Genomic DNA, 26,714 nt, shown 5'->3' on the forward strand with positions numbered 1-26,714 from the left:
TGTACAACAATGTTAGTATATTTTTAAGTGTGAACTACACATTTCAAAATGGCTGAAATTGTTAGATTCTGTGTTATGTATATTTTATTGCTGTAAAAAACATGTACCTTGAAGAGTATTTATGAGGATTAGATTCAGTAACAAATTTTAAATACTCAGTCATGCTTAATTACTAGGCAGGTGTTAAGGATACTTCCCTGAAATTTATTTACTACCCTTTGCTCAGAAAAATGCATTTATGAAATACTGACTACCAATGGAATCATTTTGTATATGATAGAAGGAGAATCCTACGAAATGTTATGAACCTTTTTTTTAAAATGAGTACTCTTGGGGCACCTGGCCGGCTCAGTTGGTGGAACCTGCAACTCTTGATCTTGGCATTGTAGGTTTGAGTCCCATGCTGGGTGTAGAGGTTACTTAAAAATAAAATCTTTAAAAAAGTAAAATGAGTACTCTTTGTGCTGATTTGGATTTTCAGGTAATCTTAGATTTGCTTATATTGGATCGAATATGCCATTCTTTTTAGACGCTTCTTGTTTCCTTGTTTTATGCTTTTCTATCCTGGAAGGACATAATGAAATATTTTGCCCAACTTTGGGGATTTATTCCAGGGATTAAATCACCAGTCTGTGTTAGGATACATAAACTCATTTGAGACATGACTTGATACCTGATATTGCATTCATTTATAATCAGCAATGCAATTTAAAAATTGACTTTATGATTTTTACATTGAGAATCTTGATGATTGGAAATTAATTGATAGATTAATTGTACATCCTACTATGTGCTGGTATTCTTGATGTTGGAGATATAGCAGAGAGTGTTACAAACCTTCTTGCTCTCGTGGATTTAAATTCAAGTTGGGTTTTTAGATAACAAACAATTAATGGAAATAAACACATACTTTGATTTGGTGATAAGTGGTAGGAAGAAATAAAAAGCAGGATAAGCAGTTAAAGAGCAAGGAGGAAAGGAGACTATTTTATTTTATTTTTACATTTATTATTTAAAAAAAATTTTTAAGCTTATTTAGAGAGAGAGAGAACACGAGTGGGGTAGGGACAGAGAGAGAGACCGAGACAGAGACAGAGAATTCCAAGCAGGCTCCACACTGTCAGTGCAGAGCCCAGTGTGGGACTCCGCTCATGAACTGCGAGATCATGACCTGAGTCAAGATCGAGAGTCAGATGCTTAACCAACTGAGCCACTCATGAGCCCCAAAAGGAGACTATTTTTTTTTTTTTTGAACCAAAAGGTCTCACATATTTATTACTGAACCAACCTACAGGTGCAGAAGCATCGTAACAGAGAAAAGTCAATTTCCTGATAAAACAGATCTACTGGTCAGGCAGTAGGGAGGGATGGAATAGAAACACCTGACTTTCAGGCAGCATAAACGTGTGCCATCTCCTGTTCGATCCCTTACAGGCCCAGCTTCATTCTTCTCCAATTCTGCCTCTTGGAGTTGTATCTGATTTTATTACCAGTTTTCATCTGAACCCACGGGGGAATGGGACGATTCTGCTTTTGTTTCTTGGCAAGGAATCGCTTGATCCTGAAAGTCTTGTGAGAAGACATGGCGAGAAGTGGCCAGCAGCACACACAAGGATGGCGTAGAAGAGGGAAAAAAAGTAAAAGGAGACTATTTTAGATAAGAGTGCTTAACAGTGGCTTCTCTGAAGAGAAGTGAGGGAGTGAGCTATGCAAACAAGTGGCAAAAACATCCCAGACTTGAGAAAGGAAGTGCAGAGGCTCTGAGGTGGGACCAAGCTTGATGAATTTGATGAACAGAGGAGAAAGACCTGTATGACAGCTACTGAGTGAGGCTAAAGAAGTCAAAGATGAAGTTTGGAGAGCAGTTTGGAGGCTAGTGTAGTGGTCTAGATGAGAGTTAATGACAAAGGGTGGTAGCTGACAGTTCCTTTCATAAGAGGTTTACCCAAATACCTTCTCAGGACTCATATTTTTAAAAGTGTGGTTTAGAATATCATATTAAGAAACTGAACAAAGCTTTTTCTGAGACCAAACTTCTGTACTTGGTTGTTACTGTTTTGTTTTTGAATTTGCATTTTTATTTTTTAAATTTGGTTTAAATCCAAGTTAACATATAGTGTAAGAATGATTTCAGGAGTAGAATTTAGTGATTCATCACTTACATATAACACCCAGTGCTCATCCCAACAAGTGCCCTCCTTAATGTCCATCATGCATTTAGCCCATCCCCCACCCAACACCCCTCCAGCAACCCTGTTCTGTTTTTAAGAGTCTATTATGGTTTGCCTTTCTCTCTCTTTTTATCTTATTTTTCCTTTCCTTCCCCTATGTTCATCTGTTTTATTTCTTAAATTCTACATTTGAGTGAAATATATTTGTCTTTCTCGGACTGACTTATTTCACTTAGCATAATACACTCTCGTTCCGTTCACGCTGTTGCAAATGGCAAGATTTCATTCTTTTGATCACTGAGTAATATTCCCGTGTGTGTGTGTGTGTGTGTGTGTGTGTGTGTGTGTGTTTATGTGTACACATCTTCTTTATCCATTCATTAGTCGATGGATATTTGGGCTCTTTTCATACTTTGGCTTTTGTTGATAGTGCTGCTATAAACATTGGGATGCATGTGCCCCTTTGAATCAGCATTTTTGTATCCTTTGGATAAATACCTAGTAGAGCAATTGCTGGGTTGTACGGTAATTCTGTTTTTAAATTTTTGAGGAACATCCATACTGTTTCCAGAGTGGCTGTCCCAGTTTGCATTTCAACCAGCAATGCAAAAGGGTCCCCTTTCTCCTCATCCTTGTGAATATCTCTTGTTTCCTGTTTTGTCAGTTTTAGCCATTCTGACAGATGTGAGGTGGTATCTCATTGTAGTTTTGATTTGTATTTCCCTGATGATGAGTGATGTTGGGCATCTTTTCACATGTCTGTTAGCCATCTGAATGTCTTCTTTGGAAAAGTGCCTGTTCATGTCTTTCGCTCATGTCTTCACTGGATTATTTGTTTTTTGGGTGTTGAGTTTGATAAGTTCTTTATAGATTTTGGATACTAACCCTTTATCTGACATTTTCTCCCATTCCATTGGTTGCCTTTTAGTTTTGTTGATTGTTTCTTTTGCTGTGCAGAAGCTTTTTATCTTGAGGTCCCAGTAGTTCATGTTTGCTTTTGTTTCCCTTTCCTCTGGAGATAGGTTGAGTAAGAAGTTGCTGCAGCTGAGGTCAAAGAGATTGCTGCCTGTTTTCTCCTCTAGGATTTTCATGGTTTCCTGTCTTACATTTAGGTCTTTCATCCATTTTGAGTATACATTTCTGTATGGTATAAGGAAGTGGTCCAGGCTCATTCTTTTGCATGTCGCTGTCCAGTTTTCCCACCACCATTTGCTGAAGAGACTTGTCTTTTTTCCATTGGATATTCTTTCCTGCTTTGTCAAAGATTAGTTAACTATATAGTTGTGTGTCCATTTCTTGGTTCTCTATTCTGTTCCATTGATCTATGTTTCTGTTTTTGTGCCAGTACCATACTGTCTTGATGATTACACCTTTGTAATACAGCTTGAAGTCCAGACTTGTGATGCCTCCAGCTTTGGTTTTTTTTTTTCAGGATTGCTTTGGCTATTTGGGTTCCATACTGTACTTGGTTTTTAAAAGGAACAAAATACTAGCATAATTTAGATCAAGAAAAATAGTTTATTATGCATAAGCAGTTTTGACAATGAAAGAACATAATACTTGAAATAGGTGAATAAAGAACTATAGCCACATTTCTTTGAAAATCAGTGAGTTGCCATCTTAGGCATTGGTTCTTTATTGTAATTTGCCAGTAATTTTTCTTTGAAAGAGTAAAAACTAGTAAATACTACATTTCAGTGAATTTTTTAGATACTTATTTTGTTTGTAAAATGCTTCTTAATTTGACAAAGATTGATAACCAACATTTTTCAGTGCAAAGATACGATGTTCTTACGATCTGCGTTGCTAATGTTTTTCCTGTTTGTTTTTGGTTTTTACATATTTTTTACTTTGAATGTTAAGAATAAGGATCCATGGTTTGAAATTTAGTGAAAGCATTGTACAAATATTTTGCTAATGTATATAGTTAACCTAAGTATCCAAAATATGCTTTTAAAGTATTAATGAATAGAATCAGTTCTCAGAATTACACTTTTCTAATTCTGTTCTGTTACATCAAACAATTTATTATTGATTTATGTTGTTTAGCTATTTCCTGCTTTTTGTTTACTATAAAACAATGAGATGATGAACCTAAAATTAAATACATTTAGTAGTATCTACTCTCTTTCACTTTAAGAACTAAAAGGTACCATTCTTTTTTTGTGGTTGAAGTCTTAAAGTTGTAGACACTTTTGTTCTTTGTTGTTATAATTGATCTCTTTCATACAGAACTTTATGGAATTTATTGTCATTAAATAGGGAATATAATTGGGATGACTGAGTGAGATACTTATAGAGTATTTGGAACAATGCCTGGCAAGGAGTGTGTGCTCATGTAATACCAGCTCTTACTAGAAGTACTATGAGTAGTATTGACATTATTTAAAATAGCTTTTCTTTTGTTTTGAAGAAATGGTTTGTTTAGCCTCCTTTGCCATTTATCCAATATTGAATGAGTAGCTTCTGGGTGCCAGGAACTGTCAGATGTTCTCATGTACATTATTTTGGCTAATGATGAGAGAGTATTAGGCTCTAATGGTTAAGTCAGTTAGTCTTGGTTGTTCAATAAGAGGTAGGCTTTCTAGCAAAATTTGTCATCTGTCATTGACATAAAAACCTTTTAAATTTGTCATAATCTCTCCTCTGATAGATGTTTATGTTGGATACTTTTTTATGTTCAGAGCAATGTGATACGGGCTGTGGAGATTGAAAAAAATGAGTTTGGTACACTGTCTTATAGTGCTGGAGAAAGCTGTGATACAGGGTAGAAAATGATACTGTTAGAAATTATACACATTTAGAAGAGAGAGCTAATACTTGCATTCAGGGAACAAGTTTAATCAGGCATGGTTTTTGAAGATAGGTTAACATTTAAACTGAGTAGTTTGGGGATAGTAGGATTTGGACATCTCAGTAGAGGAAACAAATATGAGATGTGTATAGAAAATAGGGAATAGTTTGTTTTAGGTACTGTGTATGAATGAATGTAGGGGAAATTTTAGATTGGGAAGGTAAATTTTATTTAGAACCAAATTGTGTAAGGCCTTGAAAACTTGACTGTTTTGAATTCAGACATTTGTTAGTGGAGTGAATGTTTTTAGTCACTCTAGAGGCTAGTTACATATGGTTTGGGGGAAATAAAGTTGAATGAGAAATTTAGACCATAATGAGATTTTATTACTAAAAAGGGAGGTGGTGACCATACAGAATGGTAGAAAGGACAGTTCTTTTACATTCTGTGGGCATTACGTTCTTAATATGTAAAATAAAATGTGTGTAAAAGATCATTAAGGCCATAATGAGATGGTGACTTTTTTTTTTTTGGTCCAAACTAGGATGCTGAAATTGAAAGGAGGTACTATTAATAATTAAGCCCAGTAGCAACTGAGTTATACTGTTGCTTCTTATGAGTGTACTTTACCTATTATATTTCAAAACTCAAATTTAAAGTACTGAAAAGCAAAAAAAAAAAAAGACTAAGTCATCAATCATAAATGTTTATTGTTGAACTTAAAGGTAAAGGTAATCTAATCTGAGGAAATAGAATCTTTTAAAATGTATTAATTTAGTTTTAGTTGAAGTATAGTTGACACAGTGTTACATTAGTTTCAGGTGTATAACAGTAATTCCACAAGTTTATACGTTAATACTACGTTCACCAGGAGTGTAGCTACCACCTGTCACCATACAATGCTGTTGTAACACCACTGACAATATTCCCTATGCTATACTTTTTATTCCCCTAACTTACTCATTCCATAACTGGAAGCCTGTGTCTCCCACTCCCCTTCACCCATTTTGTCCACTTGACACCCCCAGAAAATAGTCATTTTTGTATATGTATCTGCTTGATGAGTGGTAATGATTAAAAATGTGCATATAAACATGGAAGTGTTTTGAAACAGATACATTGTTGAAAATAAAGTCAGTTGGGGCGCCTGGGTGGTGCAGTCGGTTAAGCGTCCGACTTCAGCCAGGTCACGATCTCGCGGTCTGTGAGTTCGAGCCCCGCGTCAGGCTCTGGGCTGATGGCTCGGAGCCTGGAGCCTGTTTCCGATTCTGTGTCTCCCTCTCTCTCTGCCCCTCCCCCGTCCATGCTCTGTCTCTCTCTGTCCCAAAAATAAATAAAAAATGTTGAAAAAAAATAAAAAAAAAAAAAGAAAATAAAGTCAGTTACTCATAGATAAAGCTAAAACCAGTTACACATCACTGTAAGTATACACTTTAATATGTCTGGCATTATGAGGAAGTAATGAGGTACTTCATTTACACATTTTCTAGACATAATTCTTTAAATGTCTTCAGGGACTGCAGTCTTTAGGGTAGTTTACCCTATATTAGATAGGTCTACTAGACTGCTATACTTGCTATTTTAAACTGTCTTGTCATAATTTTTTTTTGAATTTTCCCTTGATGTTGCACTCACTGCTGTAAATTTTCTGGCTTATCATAATGGTTCAGTACAATTATGTAGAGGGGCACCTCTTCCCCCAGTTCTCCTGTATAAGTAAGAACTGTATGAGGGCCTCAAAATTATGTGGACTTTGACAGCAATTTTGTTACTTCAAACCACTTTTCCGTATTCTAGTTTTCTCACATTCTAGACAAGTGATTCTCAGACATTTAGTGTGCATTCAGATCACCTGGGTATTTTGTTAAAAGGCAAATTCTCATTCAGTAGATCTTCCTTGGGCCTGAGATTCTGCTTTTCTAATCAGCTCCTAAATGATGTGGAGTTGCTCTTCTGTGGACTACACTGAGAGTATCAAGGTTCTTGAAGGTTTATTGGAATTCTGTCAGTCTTATGATACAGGATGTTAAATATGGCTGGATTCTTCCAGAAGTTATAGTTTTGAAAAGAAAACCTAGGGCTTTTTAAATTTAATAATGCAGTTGATTGGATAATATTTATCTTTTATATTCACGTTTCCCTCTTTCATGTTTACCAGTGTCTTAACTCTAGTTTTGCTTCTTTCTCATTTCTTTTTTTGTTGTTGTGGTTTTTTGCTTTTGTTTAATGTATTATTGTGTTTTGTGGATCTGGTCAGGGAACCGTTACTGTATTTTATGTTTGTATCTACATTTTATTTTGCATGCTTAACGTGGCTTTGCCTGGATGTTCTTTTTGGTAAGTTCCAAATTTATAAAGCATATTGTTTTTTTGTAGTGTAAGTCACAGTGTTTATCATCCTTTTTTTTCCTCTCACTTCTGGTAATGTGATCATGCTCTCATGAGTTGTTTTTAATTTTTTTTAAAGAGTTCATTTGATACCTTTCCCTAACATTTTCCAGTTTTCCTTAATAGTAGTGCAGTTTGGTACTAATCTGCTTTGATTGGTTTTATAGCCTCACACTGTCAGTTGCTGATCACTATTAGCAGTTGCTATGTCAAGTATTTTGGTTTTTTTTAAAAAGCCTTAATCATCTAGAGATACTGTTCTAAGAGCTTGTGCTTCCATATAGCAATCATAAAAGAAGATAGTTTGTAGTAAAATTAAATATTTTTGTTCTGAATGAAAAATGCATTCTAATTTTGTTTTTTTACAGCAACAGCTTGCACAGCTACAGAAAGAAAAATCAGAGATTCTGAAAAATCTGGCATTATACTACTTTACATTTGTAGATGTTATGGAATTTAAGGTATGTATTTTAATATATAAGGTTTAATATTTCAGAAGTAGATTGATGTTTATTAATTGTATAAATTGCTTTGTCACTTGTAGATAATAAGAATTCTTTTGCAACTACAATTTAAAATATATTTTATTTGTATGCTTTCTAAATTTAGTATTATTTACCTAGGTAGAAAATTAACATAAGCTTTTATTTTCAGGACCATGTTTGTGAATTGCTGAACACTATTGATGTTTGCCAAGTCTTCTTTGATATCGTAAGTATTATTTTCAGAAAAACTCCTGATTCTCTCCTGGTAGTTTCTTTTCTTTTTTTTTTTCTTTTAACGTTTTTATTCATTTTTGAGAGACACAGAGAGACTGGGCATGAGTGGGGGAGGGGCAGAGAGAGAGGGAGATACAGAATCTGAAGCAGGCTCCAGGCTCTAAGCTGTCAGCATGGAGCCCGACGCAGGGCTGGAAACCCATGAACTGTGAGGTCATCACCTGAGCCAAAGTTGGACGTTGAACTGAAGGAGCCACCCAGTGCTCCTCTGTTAGTTTCTAATATAACTAAGGTGACTAAATGTTTTTCTTTAGAGAAAATTTACATGACTAGTATGTCGAGTTTTAGCATTGTTAATTTGACGTATTTTGTAGCACTTTTTAAAGGTAAGGAGTTATAATGTATTTTCTATTTTTACTTATTTCATTGTCACTGAGTATAAATCTTGAGTATATTGGAAAATAGTTGTTAATTTTAGTATTTTATTTTAGTAATTGCAATTTAAAAAAGTTAAGTGAATAATACTTTTCTCTGTAAAAGGCATACTTGATAGAATCTTAGGTACGACAATTTCTAGATACAGGAAGTCAGTGAAAAACGCCTCCAGGGGCGCCTGGGTGGCGCAGTCGGTTAAGCGTCCGACTTCAGCCAGGCCACGATCTCAGGGGCGCCTGGGTGGCGCAGTCGGTTAAGCGTCCGACTTCAGCCAGGCCACGATCTCACGGTCCGTGAGTTCGAGCCCCGCGTCAGGCTCTGGGCTGATGGCTCGGAGCCTGGAGCCTGTTTCTGATTCTGTGTCTCCCTCTCTCTCTGCCCCTCCCCCGTTCATGCTCTGTCTCTCTCTGTCCCAAAAATAAATAAAAAACGTTGGAAAAAAAAAAAATTAAAAAACAAAACAAAACAAAAAAAAACGCCTCCATTGACAATTTACTACTAAATGACTTCCATTACTTTTTTATTTAGTACTCCTTTTTCTTGCTTAGTGAGATTGGCTGCATATTTCTTCTTATTCTGGTTTTATTTATCCTTTTAAATTATTTACCAGTTAAATAAAGCAATAACAAGCTTTTTGTCATCCATAAAATTGTGTCACCAACATGAAACTGTTACCTGTAACTTTTAAATTTTAGGTATGTTTTTGGTGAAAGGAATTAGAATTTTAGAAGTAGGGATAAAATAAATAACTAAAGAAAATTATTGACTTTTAGTAGCTGCCATGAAGATTGTGTGTGTGCGTGTGTGTGTCTTAAAGTTTACAAAATAAGAGGTTAAACTTGATTTTTGTTTTCTAGACTGTAAACTTTGATTTAACAAAGAACTACTTAGATTTGATTATAACCTATACAACACTAATGATACTACTGTCTCGAATTGAAGAAAGGAAGGCAATCATTGGATTATACAACTATGCTCATGAAATGACCCATGGAGCCAGGTAGATCTGCATTATACAGAGCTTTGTGACATTCTCAGTTTGATGGCTAACAACTCACTGAAATTTGATATGTCTATTTTAAGTGACCGAGAATACCCACGCCTTGGTCAGATGATTGTGGATTATGAAAACCCATTAAAAAAAATGATGGAAGAATTTGTACCCCACAGCAAGGTAGGACCTGGTTTTTAGATTGCTTTTAATAGGCATATGAAATAGTATAAGGGTGGATAGTGAGATAAACTTCTTTATGAAAAACATAATGGGATGCGAATAATAGCTGTGTATGGTATTATCTAATTGTGAACCAGAGAACTCATTAGCTAGATTCCAAATAGTACATGGAAACTCAGGAATATATTGATCCAGTATAATTTTTATTTTTATTTTTTTTTAAGTTTATTTTTATTTGTTTTGAGAGACAGAGAGCAGGCAGGGGAGGGGCAGAAAGAGAGGGGGACAGAATCCCAAACAGGCTCTGCGATGTTAGCACAGAGCCTGACATGGGGCTCAGATTCACAAATCGTGAAATCATGACCTGAGCTGTAATCGGGAGTCGGATGCTTAACTGAGCCACCCAGTCACCTCCATTATAGATTTTAGATTCAGTATAGGGTATAGAGGTAGTGAAGTTTAGTATTTGGGAATGTCTGCTCTGATACCAGACTACCTAGGTTCTAATCCCAACTCTGCCAATTACTGAGTGTGTAATATTGGGCACATTCCTTAACCATCTTCCCTGTATCCATTTTCTTATCTGTAAAAATAGAGAAATAATATCTCTCTCATATGGTTGTTATGAGGATTAAATGAATTACTTCATAAAAAGTATTTAGATACATAGTATTTGATAAATTTTAACTAGGTTATTAATAAATCTTAAGAAAAACTATAAGAGCTTTGTGAAAATAATTTTGAATGTCTTTTACAATATATAAAAAAGTAGTTTTAGTGAAACAATTTTGGTTCAAGGGAGTCTTGCCATTATGGTTTGTTTGCAGTAGGGCTGATTCAAAGAACCATAGTTTATATGCACATCAAGGAAATTTAGAGGTATCTCATACATCCTATTACAGATAAAAATTGAGAACTGGAGAAGTGACACAATAAGTCATTTAGCAGCAATTGGGGCAAAACCAGAGCTAAATCCCAAGATTGTAGAATCTTGGTTCATTCTCTTTGAGTCATGAGAGTTAAACATTTTAATAATACACTATTTTCTCTAAATCTGTGCTTTTTTTTGACCCACAGTTAACTCCAAGAATTTTCCTTCAATTTTTTTACTCCAGTAAAAATTCTGAAGATGTGTTTACAGAAGATGTGTTTGTAGTTTAATTTCTTTGTTTAGCTGTATTATACCCACAAATTTATATAGGTTATTGTTTTGAAGTTAGTTGGATCATTAGTTTCAAAGAGGCCAGTGGATGGCATCAGTTTTGAAGTAAAAATCAACATTGCAGATGGAGATGTCAGGATTCCTCAGAGTGCTGAGCATACCACAGTCATTTGTCTCTGATTTGGGTATTGCTTTTTCCTCACCTGGAACTGTCTTCCCTACTCCTCTCTGTTTTCTCTATACATTCATTTCTGACTTTTTGCCAATCACGTACGGCCAAGTTTTTATTTACCCAATTCAGATTTGGTTCTTTTCCCACTTAAGTGATGAAAATTTCCTTAAGACTCTTGCATGTCTTTTTAAGTTCTCCATAGTCATTTGCATATACTAGACTATTAATAATTGCTTCAGGAGAATTATCCATTTGGATTAGACCCTTTATTTCCTAATCACAATTTTTCTGATGTTCCATGATATCTCAGGTTTAGATACAAAGTCTATCGTGTATTTGCTAGGATTTGTTAAAATTAATTTTAAAAACATTCATAATCACTTGGTAGAGTATAATAAAAATACAGATTCCTGGGGTCTACTCCCAGAGGTTCTGGTTTACTAAGTTTCAGGTAGAACTCTGGATTCTGATTTTTGAACAAATTCCATGATAATTCATGTGCACTCAGATGTTCACTCTTATACAGAGATTCTAGGAAGCAAAGATGAATAGCAAAGGACAGTTAAAAGCAAGTAAGAAGCAGATGAGAAGAAACATTAAATATCTTGATGATAAAGCTATAATTAACAGACCAAATGACAAATAGAAGTTAAGTAATTTATTAAGATAGAGCACATTTTTTTTTTGTAAAGAAATCTTCGGAGAAATATGAAATTTGTTGAGCTCTATTAACAGTCCTATAACCCTAATATGTTTTTTCAAAGAACTATTAGAATAGAAAATGATGCACAAAAGAATGTGCCTACTACCCCTTTTGAAATAAAGATCCCAAGATTGCCAAACATTGTAACTTTTAAGGAACTAACATGATTTCCTGAGCTGAGCTCTTGCCCAGGAATACAGAATCTATGTAGTTTTTATGAAATTAAAAAAAATTCTAGAGGTGGTAGCCAGACCCACCTTAGATACTATATGGAGCATAGTTGTAATTAGGCTTTGTTGTTTTAGGATGGTACAGTTAGAAATACACGGCACTTGTAGCTGAAATTTAAATGGAAAAATAAAAAGTCTTTGTTCCTCAACTTCCTTTTTTCCTATTTTAATTAGTCTCTTTCAGATGCACTAATTTCTCTTCAGATGGTGTATCCTCGAAGGAATCTTTCAGCTGACCAGTGGAGAAATGCCCAACTACTGAGTCTCATCAGTGCACCCAGTACAATGCTTAATCCTGCACAGTCTGACACCGTATGGTTCTGTTTTTCCCTTTTTGAATAAAAATAGTAAAGTTGATTTTTAAAAAAATATCAGCTAATGCAGTACTGTTGTGATTTTTCTTCTGATTGATGTTAGCCTGTCAGTGAAGTTTATTGTAAAATGTCCAGTAATTAAGTTGTACTATTGAGTTTTTTTATTTCTAAAATCTGATGCTCAGTTAATACAATTAGTAATGTAAGTATTTTCTTTTAATATTTAAATGTCTGTTTTGTTCTGTTATAGTAGAAAATTTGGAAAATGCAGAAAATTGTAAAGAAGGAAATACAAATCACCTTAAATCCTCACCAAAATCATTATATTGTTTTATATAGTTGACCCTTAAACAACATTGGTTTGAACTGTGTGAGTTCACTTACACGTGTATTTTTTGATAAATACAGTATTGTACTGTAAATGTATTTTCTCTTAAGATTTTCTTAATATTTTCTCTAGCTTACTTTATTGTAAGAATACATTATATAATAAGTGTAACTTACAAAATATATATTAATTGACTTCGTCATTGGTAAGGCTTCTGGTCAACAGTAAGCTATTAGTATTTAAATTTTTGGAAGTCAGGAGTGTTAGGCAAATTTTCAGCTGCATGGGGCAGGGTGTTGGCATTCCTAATCCTCCTGTTGTTCAAGGGTCAACTGTATTTTCAATCTGTTCTCTGTATGTATAAAAATAGATGTTATGCAGATGGAGAATACACAAAATTACTGATTGGGGTGAGATAGTAAGTACCCATGTACCTAAATCTTTTTTAAATTGATTAAATATTATCTCTTGGAATACTACAAGCTCTGAAATAGACTTGGGAAATTTGAAGTTGTCCTTTATCAGATTGAAGACAATTTAGCAACAGTATTATTTTAAGGGAGGTTTCAGGGAATGTAAATGTGAAAGGGGCACAGCTCTTACTGTCCTTTATGGACTGCAAGTTTAAATAATAAGTTATAAAACTTTTATCCAGCTTTTTAAATACGTCATGGTGGTATTTGAGCCAAGAATTGAGCAGTAAGAGTTTTTAGGAGGAAGAGAAAGAGAGTGACTTAGCATAGGATTTGTTTTTTTAGAATTTCTTCTAATCACAGGTATATATTTTCTCTTTTTAAGATGCCTTGTGAATATCTCTCTTTGGATGCAATGGAAAAATGGATTATCTGTAAGTAAAATCAATTAGTTTCATAACTATCTCTCAGGTTTTAAGTTTTAGAGAAAAATAACAGGTAATATGGATTACTTCTGTGCCAAGCACTGTCCTAAGCCATTTCTGTGTATTACCTCATTCAGTTCTCGTACTGACCCTGTCAAGATAGTCTGTTTTATAGTCGAGGAATCTAAAGCTTAGTCTACGTAGCTAATGAGTGACAAAGACAAAATGAGAACCTAGGCTAATGCCAAGGCTCATGGTACATTATATTGCCTCTCAGTATGACTGTCAACACTACATTTTTATTTTGTTTTTAATGATTTTTTAAAATGTCATGTTTATTTAGCTAAGGTTTTTGGTTTTAGTTTACTTCTGTACATATAATAATGACTCATCGTTGGCAGTTAAATGCATTGGAAGATGAAATTACTAGTTGTGCCCCTGGGACGTTCACAAACCATAGGGGAAATAGACACAGTAACATATAGATACAATATAGAATGAGAGTTACTATAATTGCTTCTACCGCCCCCAGGTCCAGTAGCATGTGGGAATAATTTTGAGCAGTTTTTGTTTCTTAGTTCTTATAGGTCTTGTTTCTTGGTTTATTAACCTTTAAGATTTATTTATTGATTTTTTTTTATTATAGTATATCTCAAACTATAGTGAAGGACCAGTTTTTAAAAATTTTTTTTGCATTGATACTTCTATAAAATTCAAAAAAATTGAATTATTAGAATTACCAGAAATTAATAAAGATGCAAAAGCCCACATTTTTAATTATTAAATTCAGTTTAATCTAACATTGTTTTTAGGTTTCTACTCACAAATCAATGTCAGATTTTTATGAGAGTTTCTAAATACTGTTAGTTTCTTTACTCAATCTCATTATGCCCTGGCACTTTGAATAGCACTGTTATTAGTATGAAAGAGGAGGAATTTAGCACAAAACTCCCTGTCCCTAGCCATTTTTATTAATTATATATTTTACATTGATCATTTTTGTGATACTCTATTTTCTTCTGTAACGATAGTTAAGATTTTCATCCTTTAGTCTCTTACTTGATCAAAACACAGTCTTCAAAGTATTAATTTTGCTTAAATGTATGGTGATCCTTGGTTGTTCATGTTTATGGAAGTTTGGCTGTAGAACAGAGGTGATTAGTAGAGTTAGGTAGCATGATGACCTAGAGTTAATAGCACTAGTTCCCCTAGTCCTTAGGAATGCTGATTACAGGGCCCTGTATGATGAGAGGGAAGTGGGTCAGAAGGCAGGCTACCCTAAGAAGGAATGTAGGGACATAGAGGCAGATTTGGGATAATCATAGTTGCCCAAGTAAGGAAGGTTTACTCTGAAGTTTGCTGCCTTCATGTGTTTGAGCCATGAGTAGAGTTAATATAGAAGTTAAGAATTACCTTAAACTCTGCACTTGTCATTTTGACCCTAAGACTCATAGTAGGACTTTTCTGTAGACTGTGGTCTACTTTCTTTAGTGCTTTGCTCTAGATTAGTTTCAAGTGTGGTCCCTGGATCAGCAGTATCACCTAGGAACTTATTAGATATGTAGAATCTTGATCTTCACCCTAGACTTACTCAATTGGAAACAGTGAATGGATCCTAGCAATCTGATTTAATAAGTCTTCCTAGTAGCTCTGATGCAAGCTAAAGTTGGAGAATCATTGGTCTAGATTATAGCCTGGGGCCGAGAGTTACTGAGAGTCTGGAATGTTGAAGACCCAGCTATTTGGAATGCAATTATAAAATAACTTATCCTGATGTTCTTTTCAGGGTCTATTCTTGCTCTGTTGGTTGGACTCAGAGGACTCCTTGGGAAAGATCTCTTTTCATCTCTGGAGTTTTGGATTACTAATTCCTGACTCTCTTTAAATTGATAGTCGAGTTCTGTCCACTTTCGATCTTAAAAGATTTTTCCTAACTTTCTTGTCTAGTATTGGTATTTATTTATTTATTTATTTATTTACTTACTTACTTACTTACTTACTTACTTACATCCACATTAGTTAGCATATAGTGCAATAATGGTTTCAGGAGTAGAGTCCCATGATTCATTCCCTACATATAACACCCAGTGTTCATCCCAACAAGTGTCCTCCTTAATGCCTCTTGCCCATTTAGCCCATCTCCCCACCCAGAACCCCTCCAGCAACCCTCAGTTTCTTTTCTGTATTTAAGAGTCTCTTATGTTTTATCCCCCTCCATGTTTTTGTATTATTTTTGCTTCTCTTCCCTTATGTTCATGTTTTGTATCTTAAATTCCACATGAGTAAAGTCACATGATATTTGTCTGTCTCTAATTTCCCTTAGCATAATACACTCCAGTTCCATCCACATAGTTGCAGATGGCAAGATTTCATTCTTAGTATTGGTCTTCTTTCTTGTTTTCTAACATTTTTGTGGCTTAAAATAACTAAATTTTTTTTTCTGTCCTTGTATTGGAACCTTGGTGGGTAAAGGAAATTAATATGTGATTTAATTAATAAATCATCCTAATCTTGGGCAGTCTATTTTAAATTAATTTGCCCTTTTTGATTCTGTCATAAACAAATGAAGATATTTTAATTCATAAGGTAATCCATATCTTAAAATATATATATATATGGTAACCCATAATAACTGCTAACATCTTTAGAGAAACCTTTTATTATCTGCAGCAATTTTGTGACTCTAAGTATTCAACGAGCTATAAAACACTAAGCGAAATCACTTTTTACTCAGAGGTTTAGAGTAAAAAAACATTATATAGGACAAGAATCTTTTACAAACAGTTTCTCATGAGGACTTAAGTTTCCATGCGTATATTCTGTTTCTTTGGTTGTGTACCAGACCATGTAATTGGCTGTGTTTAAGGGTCCTGTTGCATGAAAAACTTTTTTATGTTTCAGGGTATTTAAAGAAGTTTAATATGCTTCTATATATGATTCCACAGTATATGCCTACTTACCTTAAAAAGTTAACTTGCTTGCATAGTGTCCTGTTAAAGGAAGGTTGAGCTAAGAATAAAAAGATGAATGACAAGTTATATGTTAACGATTCAGGAGTTTAAAGGGGGGAGTGACCACTGAGAATCCTAGGGAAATCTCACAGAAATAGGATTGGTTAGTAACTGACCCAGTAACTTGTGTATAGCAGGTACCGAGTAAATGTTGAAGGACTGACAGATGAGGTTTTGTGGCGTAGTGGAGAGGGCTAGAGGGCATCAACAAACATACATAGGATTTTAAATTTGTATAGGATTTCCAAAGTAGATAACAAAAGATGAAAGAGATATATGAATTCATGTAAGAAAGCAGCATAATATATTGAAAGAATCTTAGACTTTAAGGGTAAATACTTGAGGCTAAATATAACTCTAATAGTTAATAGTATAACTTTAGGCAAGTCATTGAACCTTCATTTCTTCAACTATAAAAGAGAAGGATACCATCTATTTTATCTACTCCAGAGAATCATGTGAGATAATATAAGTGAAAGCTTATTTAGTAATCTATATATTGCTATGAAAATGTGAGATGCATTTCTTCTGGTGATTTAAAATAGATTAGCCTTATTTTTCAGTTACTGTAACAGTTATGATTACTGTATTGTGTGTTGATTAGTTTAACTTCTAATATCTAGGTTAAAATATTTTATAAAGATTTTGAAAATGTCTTTTACTCATTTATTAAAATGACTTCTTTCACAGGCCAGAAGCAACATTTTTTCTCATCAGTGTGGGTTCAAAGGACTGATTTTGCAGAATACAGAAAATTATTGACAATTGTTGCCATCTTGTGTGTATGAGTTATTACCTGTCACTTAAAAAGCCTCAATAAAAAGCCTCAATTTTATGTTTCTGAAATTTTTGAAAGCTACTTTGTAATGGAAAGAATTTAATTTTGGAATACTTTTATATTCGTATTTACTTTTTTTTTTTTTAAAGTTGGCTTCATTTTGTGCCATGGGATTCTAAATACTGATGCGACAGCACTGAACCTTTGGAAGCTAGCTCTTCAAAGTAGCTCTTGCCTCTCTCTCTTTCGGGATGAAGTTTTCCACATTCACAAAGCTGCAGAAGACTTATTTGTAAACATACGAGGGTATGGCATTTTCATTTATCTTGTCTTTTTTTTTGGAGAAGGGTAGTGAGTGAATGATTTTTGTTGAAGTTTGGGGATAGAGAAGGGTCATGTATGCAAGAAGATGTCACCTGTACCCTCTTACTGGTCACAGTAAGTTTTTTTCTTAACAGTCACCCTGATACGGTATTTTCATATATTTTATAGGTAACTTCACGGACTGAAGTATCTAGTGTTTCTCCCCTTTTAAAACTTGTATTCTATGATAAAGAAGATGTGCTCTCTTTTGCAAATTATGATATGGGTTTAGACGTAAATATTGCTAAAAGCACCATATACATTTTAGAGTTTTGAAATTTGTAGAAGTGCTATTGAGAAGTATGTGGGTCAGTCAGAACTTCATTAAATTATAACAATTATACAAGTCAGACTGCTGCACATAAGAAATCATGTTTCCTTTTAATAAGGTGTTCCAAGTGACTCATTTATATTCATTCCCTGGAAAGCAAATAGTTCTTACAGATTTGTTTCCTTGAAATTTTTAATGCCTGCATTTCTTTCTATATGAGGTTCTGTAGGCAGTATACAGTAAACAGGTTGGCCTCAGACTTGGTAGTAGTTTTGAAATCTTTTGAAATTAGGAGCATCTAAAATATTCTAAAATACCTGAAAGTGTCAAATAGTTATGTTCAGCTTGTTAGTTTCAGATACAAATGAAGTTTACCAACATTTGATTCATATCCAATTTAGAAATGTCTTCATGCAGGGTGCCTGGGTGGCTCAGTCGGTTAAGTGTCCCAACTATTGATCTCAGCTCAGGTCTTGATCTCAGGGTTGTGAGTTCAAATCCCATGCTGGACTCCATACTGGGCATGAAACCTACTTAAAAAACAAACAAACAAAAAAAACAATGTCTTGAAGAAATTGAGATAAAGCATCTGTTAGTTATTAAAAAGTAAATATACCAACTAAGCCTCAAATTTTAGTGTGCATAAAAATTACTCTGGGATGCGTATTAATCCAGATTACTGGGCATGGTCCCTAATTTGTATTTCCTATATCTGTATCTTGGAGAGTTAAAAGAATCAGCTCTTTTTCTCCCTAGTAATTTTTGAAGTAGAATTTACAGACAGAAGAATACATAAATTTTACATGTATGTCTCAATAACTTTATATATGAATACTCTAGGTGACCACCTAGATCAAGATATAGAACATTTCCATTATCCCCAGAAAATTGTCTTGTGTCTCTTTTTTGGTCAGTACTGCCACCCCTGGTCTCCCACCTTTCAGTTCCTTTCTCCGGTGACCACTGTTGTGGTTTCTGTCACCATGGATGGTTCTGACATTCTCATGTTGGTAGATTCTCAGGCATAATATGAGAACTAGTGCCCTATGTACTTTCCAGCTCTTACTTGGCTTTTATTTTAGATGCTGGAGTACTTGGAAATATCCTATGCCAGATGGGATACTTCCTAATTTATTTTCATTTTCTAATTGGTTCAGATTGAAAATTAAGAAACTTGTATTATGTCTTAGCATATTGATAGCTTCTCTGTGGAATCATATTTAAATATATGTAAGTATTTAGAACGAGGTAGTCTATATATTGAGCGAGCTTATGTTATATATGGTACACATAAGTTGAATGACACCATGAGACCAGTTATCTTTAAAAAAATTTTTTTTTAATGTATATTTATTTTTGAGAGAGAGACAGATTGTTGGTGGGGTAGGGGCAGAGAGTGAGGGAGATGCTGAATCTGAAGCAGGCTTCAGGCTCTGAGCTGTCAGCAAAGAGCCTGACGTGGGCTTGAACCCACGAATTGCAAGATCATGCCCTGAGCTGAAGTCAGATGCTTAACTGACTGAGCCACCCAGGCACCCCACCAATTGTCTTTTTGTTACGCTTTTTTTCTTTATGTTAATACTTTTCTAACAATGAATTTACCATTTAAGAATCTTCATGATTAAAGTTGTAAAGTTTTAATTTATTAAGTCATGAGTGATCACTTGAAAATATGATTTACAGTACTTACAGGTTAGATTGTAAGTGTAAAAGCTTATTAATTAATTAATTAATTAAGAGAATGATTACAGATTTAGTATATTTTAGACATTTGCTCAAAGATCACATAAATCTTAGAGTACTTAATTTAGAAGCTGGGACTTCTTGGTTTAAGTGGTCTTAGCCAGGTTGTCAAGAAGATAATTTTTCTTTAACATTTTAGGAATTTGAGTTTTTGCATGTAGTATTAATGAAAATAACATTTATTAGCTCTTTTTTTCACATGTTACCTTTAAATTTTTTTATGTTGGTTCCTATTTTTTGGGTTTTTTTTGAAATTTTTTTAATGTTTATTTATTTTGTGAGAGAGAGAGAAAGGGGCAGAGAGAGGGAGACAGAGGCTTCAGAGCGGGCTCCATACTGACATCAAAGGGCCTGACAGGAATCAAACTCATGAACCATGAGATTATGACCTGAGCTGAAGTTGGATGCTTATCTGACTAACCCACCCAGGCACCTGGTGTCCTCTTTCTTTTAATTTAGTCTTAGGCTTTCCTGCCCCAGTTTTTTTCTGCCATAAAACCCCTATCTCCAGACATTCAGTAGTGTTACTCCCTAGTATATATCCTTTCAGAATTTTTTTTAATCAGATAGCATAAATTTAGAAGTAGTAGCTTTGTTATTACTTTAGATTTTGGAGACCACTGTTAATTACATTGGAGGTACAATTTTAGTGTCTCTGTGGGTTCTTCACAAGGTGTATATAATCAAAGATCTACATTGTGAGCTTCAATTTTATTGTTAGATTTAATATTATATGAGATCTGTTTTTCTAAGACTTGACTGGGTACTTAGGAAAGGAGGTAGGTGGACTTGTTCCATGCATTTCTAGTTTGAGCACCATTTTTTTCTTATTGCTAATAGTCATTTTTAATTGACTTTTAGTATTTGGCTAACTCGTTTTGACTGTTACTGATGAAATTAGGACTAACAAGGATCTAATTTTTTTTTTTTTTTTTTTGCACATAGCTATAATAAGCGTATTAATGACATAAGAGAATGCAAAGAGGCAGCTGTGTCACATGCGTAAGTAGTTCTATTTTCTCTGTGGAACTTGTAATCAACAAGAATTTCTGTCTTAAAGCATAATTTTGTTCACATACTGCAGATTAATGGTGTGCAATATGGGATAGAAGTGGGGCAATCAATGAGAAGTATATATCCTCAGTATTTAGTAAGCTTCAGGTTAGTACAGACAGATCTGGAATATTTTTGAAGTGTTGATAAAAATGCTCTAAGCAAGTACCATACAAAGGTCTTTTATTTTAGGTATCATTCAGATCTTTTGCCATCACTATGCTTTCATATCAATACTTTTCAAGGTGTGATGATTTTTGTACCACTTCATGAAAATAGATGTATCTTTATACTCTCCCAAATAGTATTTACTTTTCAAAGTATGTTATCCTCATGCCCTTACCTAATTGTAGTAAATATTTTATATTAATAAGTATATAGAATAACTTAAAAATTATCATATTTAAGATCTTTGAACAACTTTTTGATTTTCTCATGAAATAATTATAAATAATTTGATAATTCAATGTTACATATATACTTCTATAAAATATTTTCTCCACTGAGCCTAGGTAATATTATCTGATCCATCGTATTTCTGTAAAGCAGAGTATAAAGCACCACTGCCATCGATGAAAATATAAAAACCACAAGAAGTTTCAGAATTTAGGTTTAGGCTATATGATGGATATTGGGAATTTAAACCATCTTTATTCATTGCTGTCAGTGACCTATTTCCTCATGCATATTTTTTCACTTGAATGAAATGCTTATATTTAAAAAGTTATTTTCTAGTACTAATATATTTTGGAGTGTGTTAGCATTCCTTTCTTGACATACAGAAATACAAATGATTATCACTTCTTCATGGGATAGACCCTATTGTAGGCACATATATGATTCTTAGCTATCTTTTATGAAACTCTTTTAAAGGTAAGGCATTTCCCCCCTTTATTATATAAAGTAGTTGTAGGTAGTAAGCAGTAAGAATTCCTCATAGGAATTCCTCATTACCTTGTGCCAAGCATGGTACCTTATAGACATTTTCTCTCAGTATTAATAACACCACAGACTCCTTGCCACAACTCGGTGTAATAAAATAGTCAAAATAACATTGCCTCTTTTCTTAGAAATTGTCTTGGATGACTTTATTATTGTAAGATAAAAAAGAGCTTGTCATTGGAATTAGCCTAATGTAATAATACTATGTATCAGACATCATGAAAGATGTATCTTTTCAGGGAGGTGTCATCATCCCTGTTTTATAGATGACAGGGTGAAACTAGGAGGGGTGTGTGTGTGTGTGTGTGTGTGTGTGTGTGTGTGTGTGTGAGTGAGAGAGAGAGGGTGGGCAGAGGGTGCTGTTTTTTGCACCTATCAAAATCTTAAAACTTTGTTGGGACAGTGTGTATTTTGCATAGTGTGAGGAGTTGGAATACTTAGAACATTCTGTGATATTTTTTTCCACATTAATATGTAAGAGTAATTCTTTTAAATTTGCATTTTATTTTAAAAATACCTAGTAGTGAATATTTATGATTATCTTTTCCTCATCTTTCTGTTTTTGAAGATTACCAAATGATCTCATCCTAATATCTTTATTATATATAGCTCTTGTTTATTAGTCTTACCTATTTAATAAGAATATACTTAATAAAGTAGGATATAATCAGATATTTAATAAGTTGTGTTCATTGATTTTCTTTGTGGGGGTGACAGAAAATGTATGTAGTAGAACATTGCTTGTTTTCAAGGATTTCACAGTCCACTTTTATAAAGTGCTAGGCTAAATGGTATTAAAGTTGCAGACATTATTCACAAATGGACATCTGGATATTGGGAAATGCTTCTTGAAGGGTTGGTCTTGAAGTTTGGGTAGGATTTTGATAGGTGGAGAGTAACAGAATAAACATGGTTATAAAAACACTGCAAGCAAGGCAAGGATAAACATAAGTTTGGAAAGTCATTTAATGATATGACATACACATAGAAGATATTTGTAGGAGCTTGTGCTTCCTAAAAAATGTTTGTAAATTGACCTGAAATGGTAAGTTATTTAATTGCCAATAATGATTTTAGTAGAAACAGATAAGTTATATTGATGTCTTTCCCTATAGTGGTTCAATGCACAGAGAAAGACGCAAATTTTTAAGATCTGCACTGAAAGAATTGGCTACTGTCCTCTCTGATCAACCTGGCTTGCTAGGTCCAAAGGTAATTGATTTAATTCTTATTTCAACTACAGGTGTACCGTATTAAAATGAAAAAAATTCGGGGCGCTTGGGTGGCTCAGTCGGTTAAGCGGCCGACTTCGGCTCAGGTCATGATCTTGCGGTCCGTGAGTTCGAGCCCCGTGTCGGGCTCTGTGCTGACAGCTCAGAGCCTGGAGACTGTTTGAGATTCTGTGTCTCCCTCTCTCTGACCCTCCTCCCCCATTCATGCTCTGTCTCTCTCTGTCTCAAAAATAAATAAATGTTAAAAAAAAATCATAAATAAAATGAAAAAAATTCTATGTGAAATTTTACTAAAATTTGAATTCTTATTTAACTGTAGGTGTGCCAATTAAAATTTTTAAAAAATTCTCTATGGAAAACTGCTAAAATTTATATTTAACTGAGAATGAATTTGCTTACTTGACATTCATACATCACACCTTCCTGCATTTTTCTCACTTCATGTTTGAATGTGTGCTCCCCTTGATACCTGTCTCTAGGTTTTCTTCTGTGTTCTCGTTTTTGTCTTTGAACTTCATATTATCAGTTCTTGCCAGTGGCTCTCACTTAGACAAAGATTATGAATAGGTTTTGTTAATAATCTTGGCATGAGAATAAGCAAATGTTTTTTGTTTTTTGTTTTTGTTTTTTTAATTAGGCACTTTTTGTTTTTATGGCATTATCCTTTGCCCGTGATGAAATTATCTGGCTACTTCGTCATGCAGATAATATGCCAAAGAAGAGTGCAGATGACTTTATAGATAAGTAAGTTAGCAACATTTAAAGAGTTATTTTTTGAATATTTTGATGTATGGGATGTGGAATTTGGGGACATTGAAGTTAAATTATTTTGAAAACCTTTTTTAGAGCTTTTCACATTTCATAATAAAGGGATATTTGTAATACACCATTAGATGATATGAATTAAAATGCAGAGTCAGTGTTAGCTTAATATTAGGGCTTGTAATGTTTCCTAAACCTGGATGGTCATAAAGTTCTTATTTGTTTTCTTGCTATAACCAGTCATATTTTCTTTGGAATTCATTTTTTAAAATGATTCACTACACAAAAATTTAAATAAGAACCTTAATGAACCAAGTGTGTTATTTGAAATGTCTTTATCATTTTAGTACACAGTCCTTCAATAGGAATTAATTAGATAAATGAAACAGAAATAAGAGCTTACAGAAAAATCTTAATTCTTCTAATCCTCTAATCCTCTTCCGTTTGTGATTTTTTTAATGATGTAATTTATGAAATACTCTAATTTTATTTTCATTTTGGGTTTTCCTTTATCAACTTTTTAGTCATAGCTGTTTTTTAATTTTTGCTTTCCATCATGGAAATGTCTTTAGGAAGGAATTGACATAAAATTATATTTAACAATGCTTTTTCTAAGAAAAAAACTCTTGTAGTAATATCAGATACATTTTATATTTTCCTTAATGATGAATTTATTTTTTGAAATACTTTTCTTGGATTTTTTAAAAAGGCACATTGCTGAATTAATATTTTACATGGAAGAGCTTAGAGCACATGTAAGGAAATATGGACCTGTAATGCAGAGGTATTATGTGCAGTACCTCTCTGGCTTTGATGCTGTTGTTCTCAATGAACTTGTGCAGGTAAAAACTGTCTCATGTTACTCTCCCTGTTGTTCCTTTCTTCCCTCCTTTCTAGTAACTGATTTGTTTGCTCAGTATAATCTAGTGCCAAGTGATAGATACAAATGTAAACAAGTCATTGTCCTATCTTGTTAAGGGGGATCATCACCTAGAGGGGAGAAAACATTTAGTTGTAGTCAAGTGTTGTAGCATAGTGTTATGCTTAAGTGTGTACAAAGCTCAGACTGAGCACAATTCAGGGAATGATTCTTTACCTGGCAGGTGGAGGTTGGTATACAGTGACCAAATTATAGAGGGCCTTTCAATAGAGGAGGTTAGTCATAAATCTGATTTATTACTTAGATTACTGTGGCTCAGTATGGATGATGGATTGCTGGGGGCCAAGGGAGGAAACAGAGAGATTAGAAGAGAGCTGTTGAGAGCCTGAACTTGGACAGTGGCTATGGCAATAAAGAAGAGATGATGGAGACTTTATAATTGATAACCAAGTATTAGATAAAACACAGAAGATGAATCTTTTAGCATAGTATATTAGAAGATGACCAGATTTTTAAAACAAAATTCATCTAGATGTCTTAATAAGATTAAATGTCCTGATTTTATTTTCAATTTGAATTTTCCTCTATTGATTTTTAGTCTTTTTTTTTTGCTTGCCATAATTTAGTCTTTTTCATCTTAATATAGATTTATTTTTATTCCAAATAAGCTAACTATAAGGAAAATTATTTATTTTTTTTACTTCATTTATAAAATCAAGATGTCTAAAAAAGTTCTGTAAGCTAATATACAGTATAAAGGAAGAACAACACAAATTCTCTTTGTATTAAGATTATTCTAGGGGTGCCTGAGTGGCTCAGTCAGGTAAGCATCTGAGACTCTTTACTTCGGCTCAGGTCATGATCTCGTATTCATGAGTTGGAGCCCCACATAGGACTCTGTGCTGACGGTGTGGAGCCTGCTTGGGATTCTGTCTCCTCTCAATATATGTCTCCTCTCAAAATAAATAAAAATAAACTTTAAAAAAAAGAAAAGACTATTCTAAAGCTACTGGTTTTCCAGAGAAATAACCATACTTTGAAATCCTGATTTTTCTTTTTGAAATCTACCTAAAAAATGTAAATGAGAAAAGAAAATGTCTTTCATGGCATTGTTTACCTTGAATTAAATACTCCTTATAGGTTACTATCCTGAATTGGTGTATTTTTTCCTTTATCCACTAGATGGAGCTCAGATGCTTCCTGTTTACAATGTCCATTAAAAAAGGTCTAGAAAAGCTGATTTTATCTCTAGAATGTTATTGCTTTGCTGTACTTCTATTTTAATAGTTACTACTTAACAGATAAACCAGAGGCTTTTGTGCTATCAGAATGTAAACCAGTCTCCTAGTTTCATGTCAGTTTGAAACTTGTTGTGGCTGGTTGTATATTTTATTAATTTTATAGGTTTATGTTACAGCATTAAAAATTTTAAGTCATTCCGTATCTTTTGGTGTCTTTTTCATCAACTGTATTTTAACAACACTAGGGAGATTAATGTCTTTTTTTCCTAGAATTATAGTACTATAAGTAGCAGTAATACTAATATTAATAATTGTCAGATTTATTGATATTTTATTACATCTATACAACAATCCTCTGAGGATAGGTATGGTTATCATTATTTGTTGAAGAAAATAGACTTTGTGTAACTTGCTCCGTATCACACAGTTCATAAGTAGTAGAGCCAGTATTTGAATTTAGGCTTTAATTACAATGCATGAGCTTTTTATACCCTCTTCTGTTGTGAAGTACCTGCATAGTGTTTCTAACCATTTGGTAGGATTTAAATTTAGAACTAAGATTAACCTGTTAATATAGTTGATGAAATAGCTCTCAATTTTGTTTTTTGTGGTAAAATATACATTTTCTGCGTTAACTATTTTTAAGTGTACAGTTCAGTGAAATTATGTATGTTCACATTGTGCAGGTTTTGAAAATTATGCTGTTAGTGAGCTAAGCATTCACTTATTAAAAAATGTATTATTTATTATCAACTCAGATGTACTTTATATGCTATTCATTTTTTTTAGCTGGCTTGAAAGGGATGTTTTTGGTCCTAATCTTACTGAAGTATAATACACACAAAGTCACCTATTTTCAGTGTACAGTTTGAATTTTAGCAACTGTCTGTGTTCGTTCACATTACAGCCACTACAGTCAAGACATAGAAAGTTTCCAAAACTTAAAAGTTTTCTTGTGTACCTTTTTCTTGTGTACTGATGCTCTCTCTAAATCCCCGCCAACCAGTCAT

The 26,714-nt window shown here is 33.8% G+C and overlaps 2 protein-coding genes across 6 annotated transcripts in view; one reads left to right on the forward strand and one right to left on the reverse strand.

Moving 5' to 3' along the window:
- The window catches only part of NCKAP1 (NCK associated protein 1), a 110,208-nt gene that overhangs the window by 31,574 nt on the left and 51,920 nt on the right, over positions 1–26,714 (forward strand). For 2 of the 5 annotated variants that reach the window (XM_058712114.1, XM_058712134.1), the window contains 11 exons: positions 7,722–7,814; positions 8,008–8,064; positions 9,365–9,507; positions 9,591–9,681; positions 12,123–12,260; positions 13,389–13,437; positions 17,367–17,523; positions 20,540–20,596; positions 22,705–22,801; positions 23,459–23,565; positions 24,293–24,425. In XM_058712114.1, the coding sequence (XP_058568097.1) occupies positions 7,722–7,814; positions 8,008–8,064; positions 9,365–9,507; positions 9,591–9,681; positions 12,123–12,260; positions 13,389–13,437; positions 17,367–17,523; positions 20,540–20,596; positions 22,705–22,801; positions 23,459–23,565; positions 24,293–24,425 (1,122 nt within the window). The remainder of the gene's footprint in view (positions 1–7,721; positions 7,815–8,007; positions 8,065–9,364; positions 9,508–9,590; positions 9,682–12,122; positions 12,261–13,388; positions 13,438–17,366; positions 17,524–20,539; positions 20,597–22,704; positions 22,802–23,458; positions 23,566–24,292; positions 24,426–26,714) is intronic. The other 3 variants (XM_058712124.1, XM_058712142.1, XM_058712149.1) reach the window with 2 other exon arrangements.
- On the reverse strand, positions 1,257–1,614 carry LOC131501726 (large ribosomal subunit protein eL39-like). The gene has a single exon (XM_058712162.1). The coding sequence runs from the start codon at positions 1,582–1,584 to the stop codon at positions 1,429–1,431; it is 156 nt and encodes a 51-aa protein (XP_058568145.1). The 5' UTR covers positions 1,585–1,614; the 3' UTR covers positions 1,257–1,428.

The sequence above is a fragment of the Neofelis nebulosa genome, chromosome 2 (assembly GCF_028018385.1).
Source record: "Neofelis nebulosa isolate mNeoNeb1 chromosome 2, mNeoNeb1.pri, whole genome shotgun sequence".
NCBI lineage: Eukaryota > Metazoa > Chordata > Mammalia > Carnivora > Felidae > Neofelis > Neofelis nebulosa.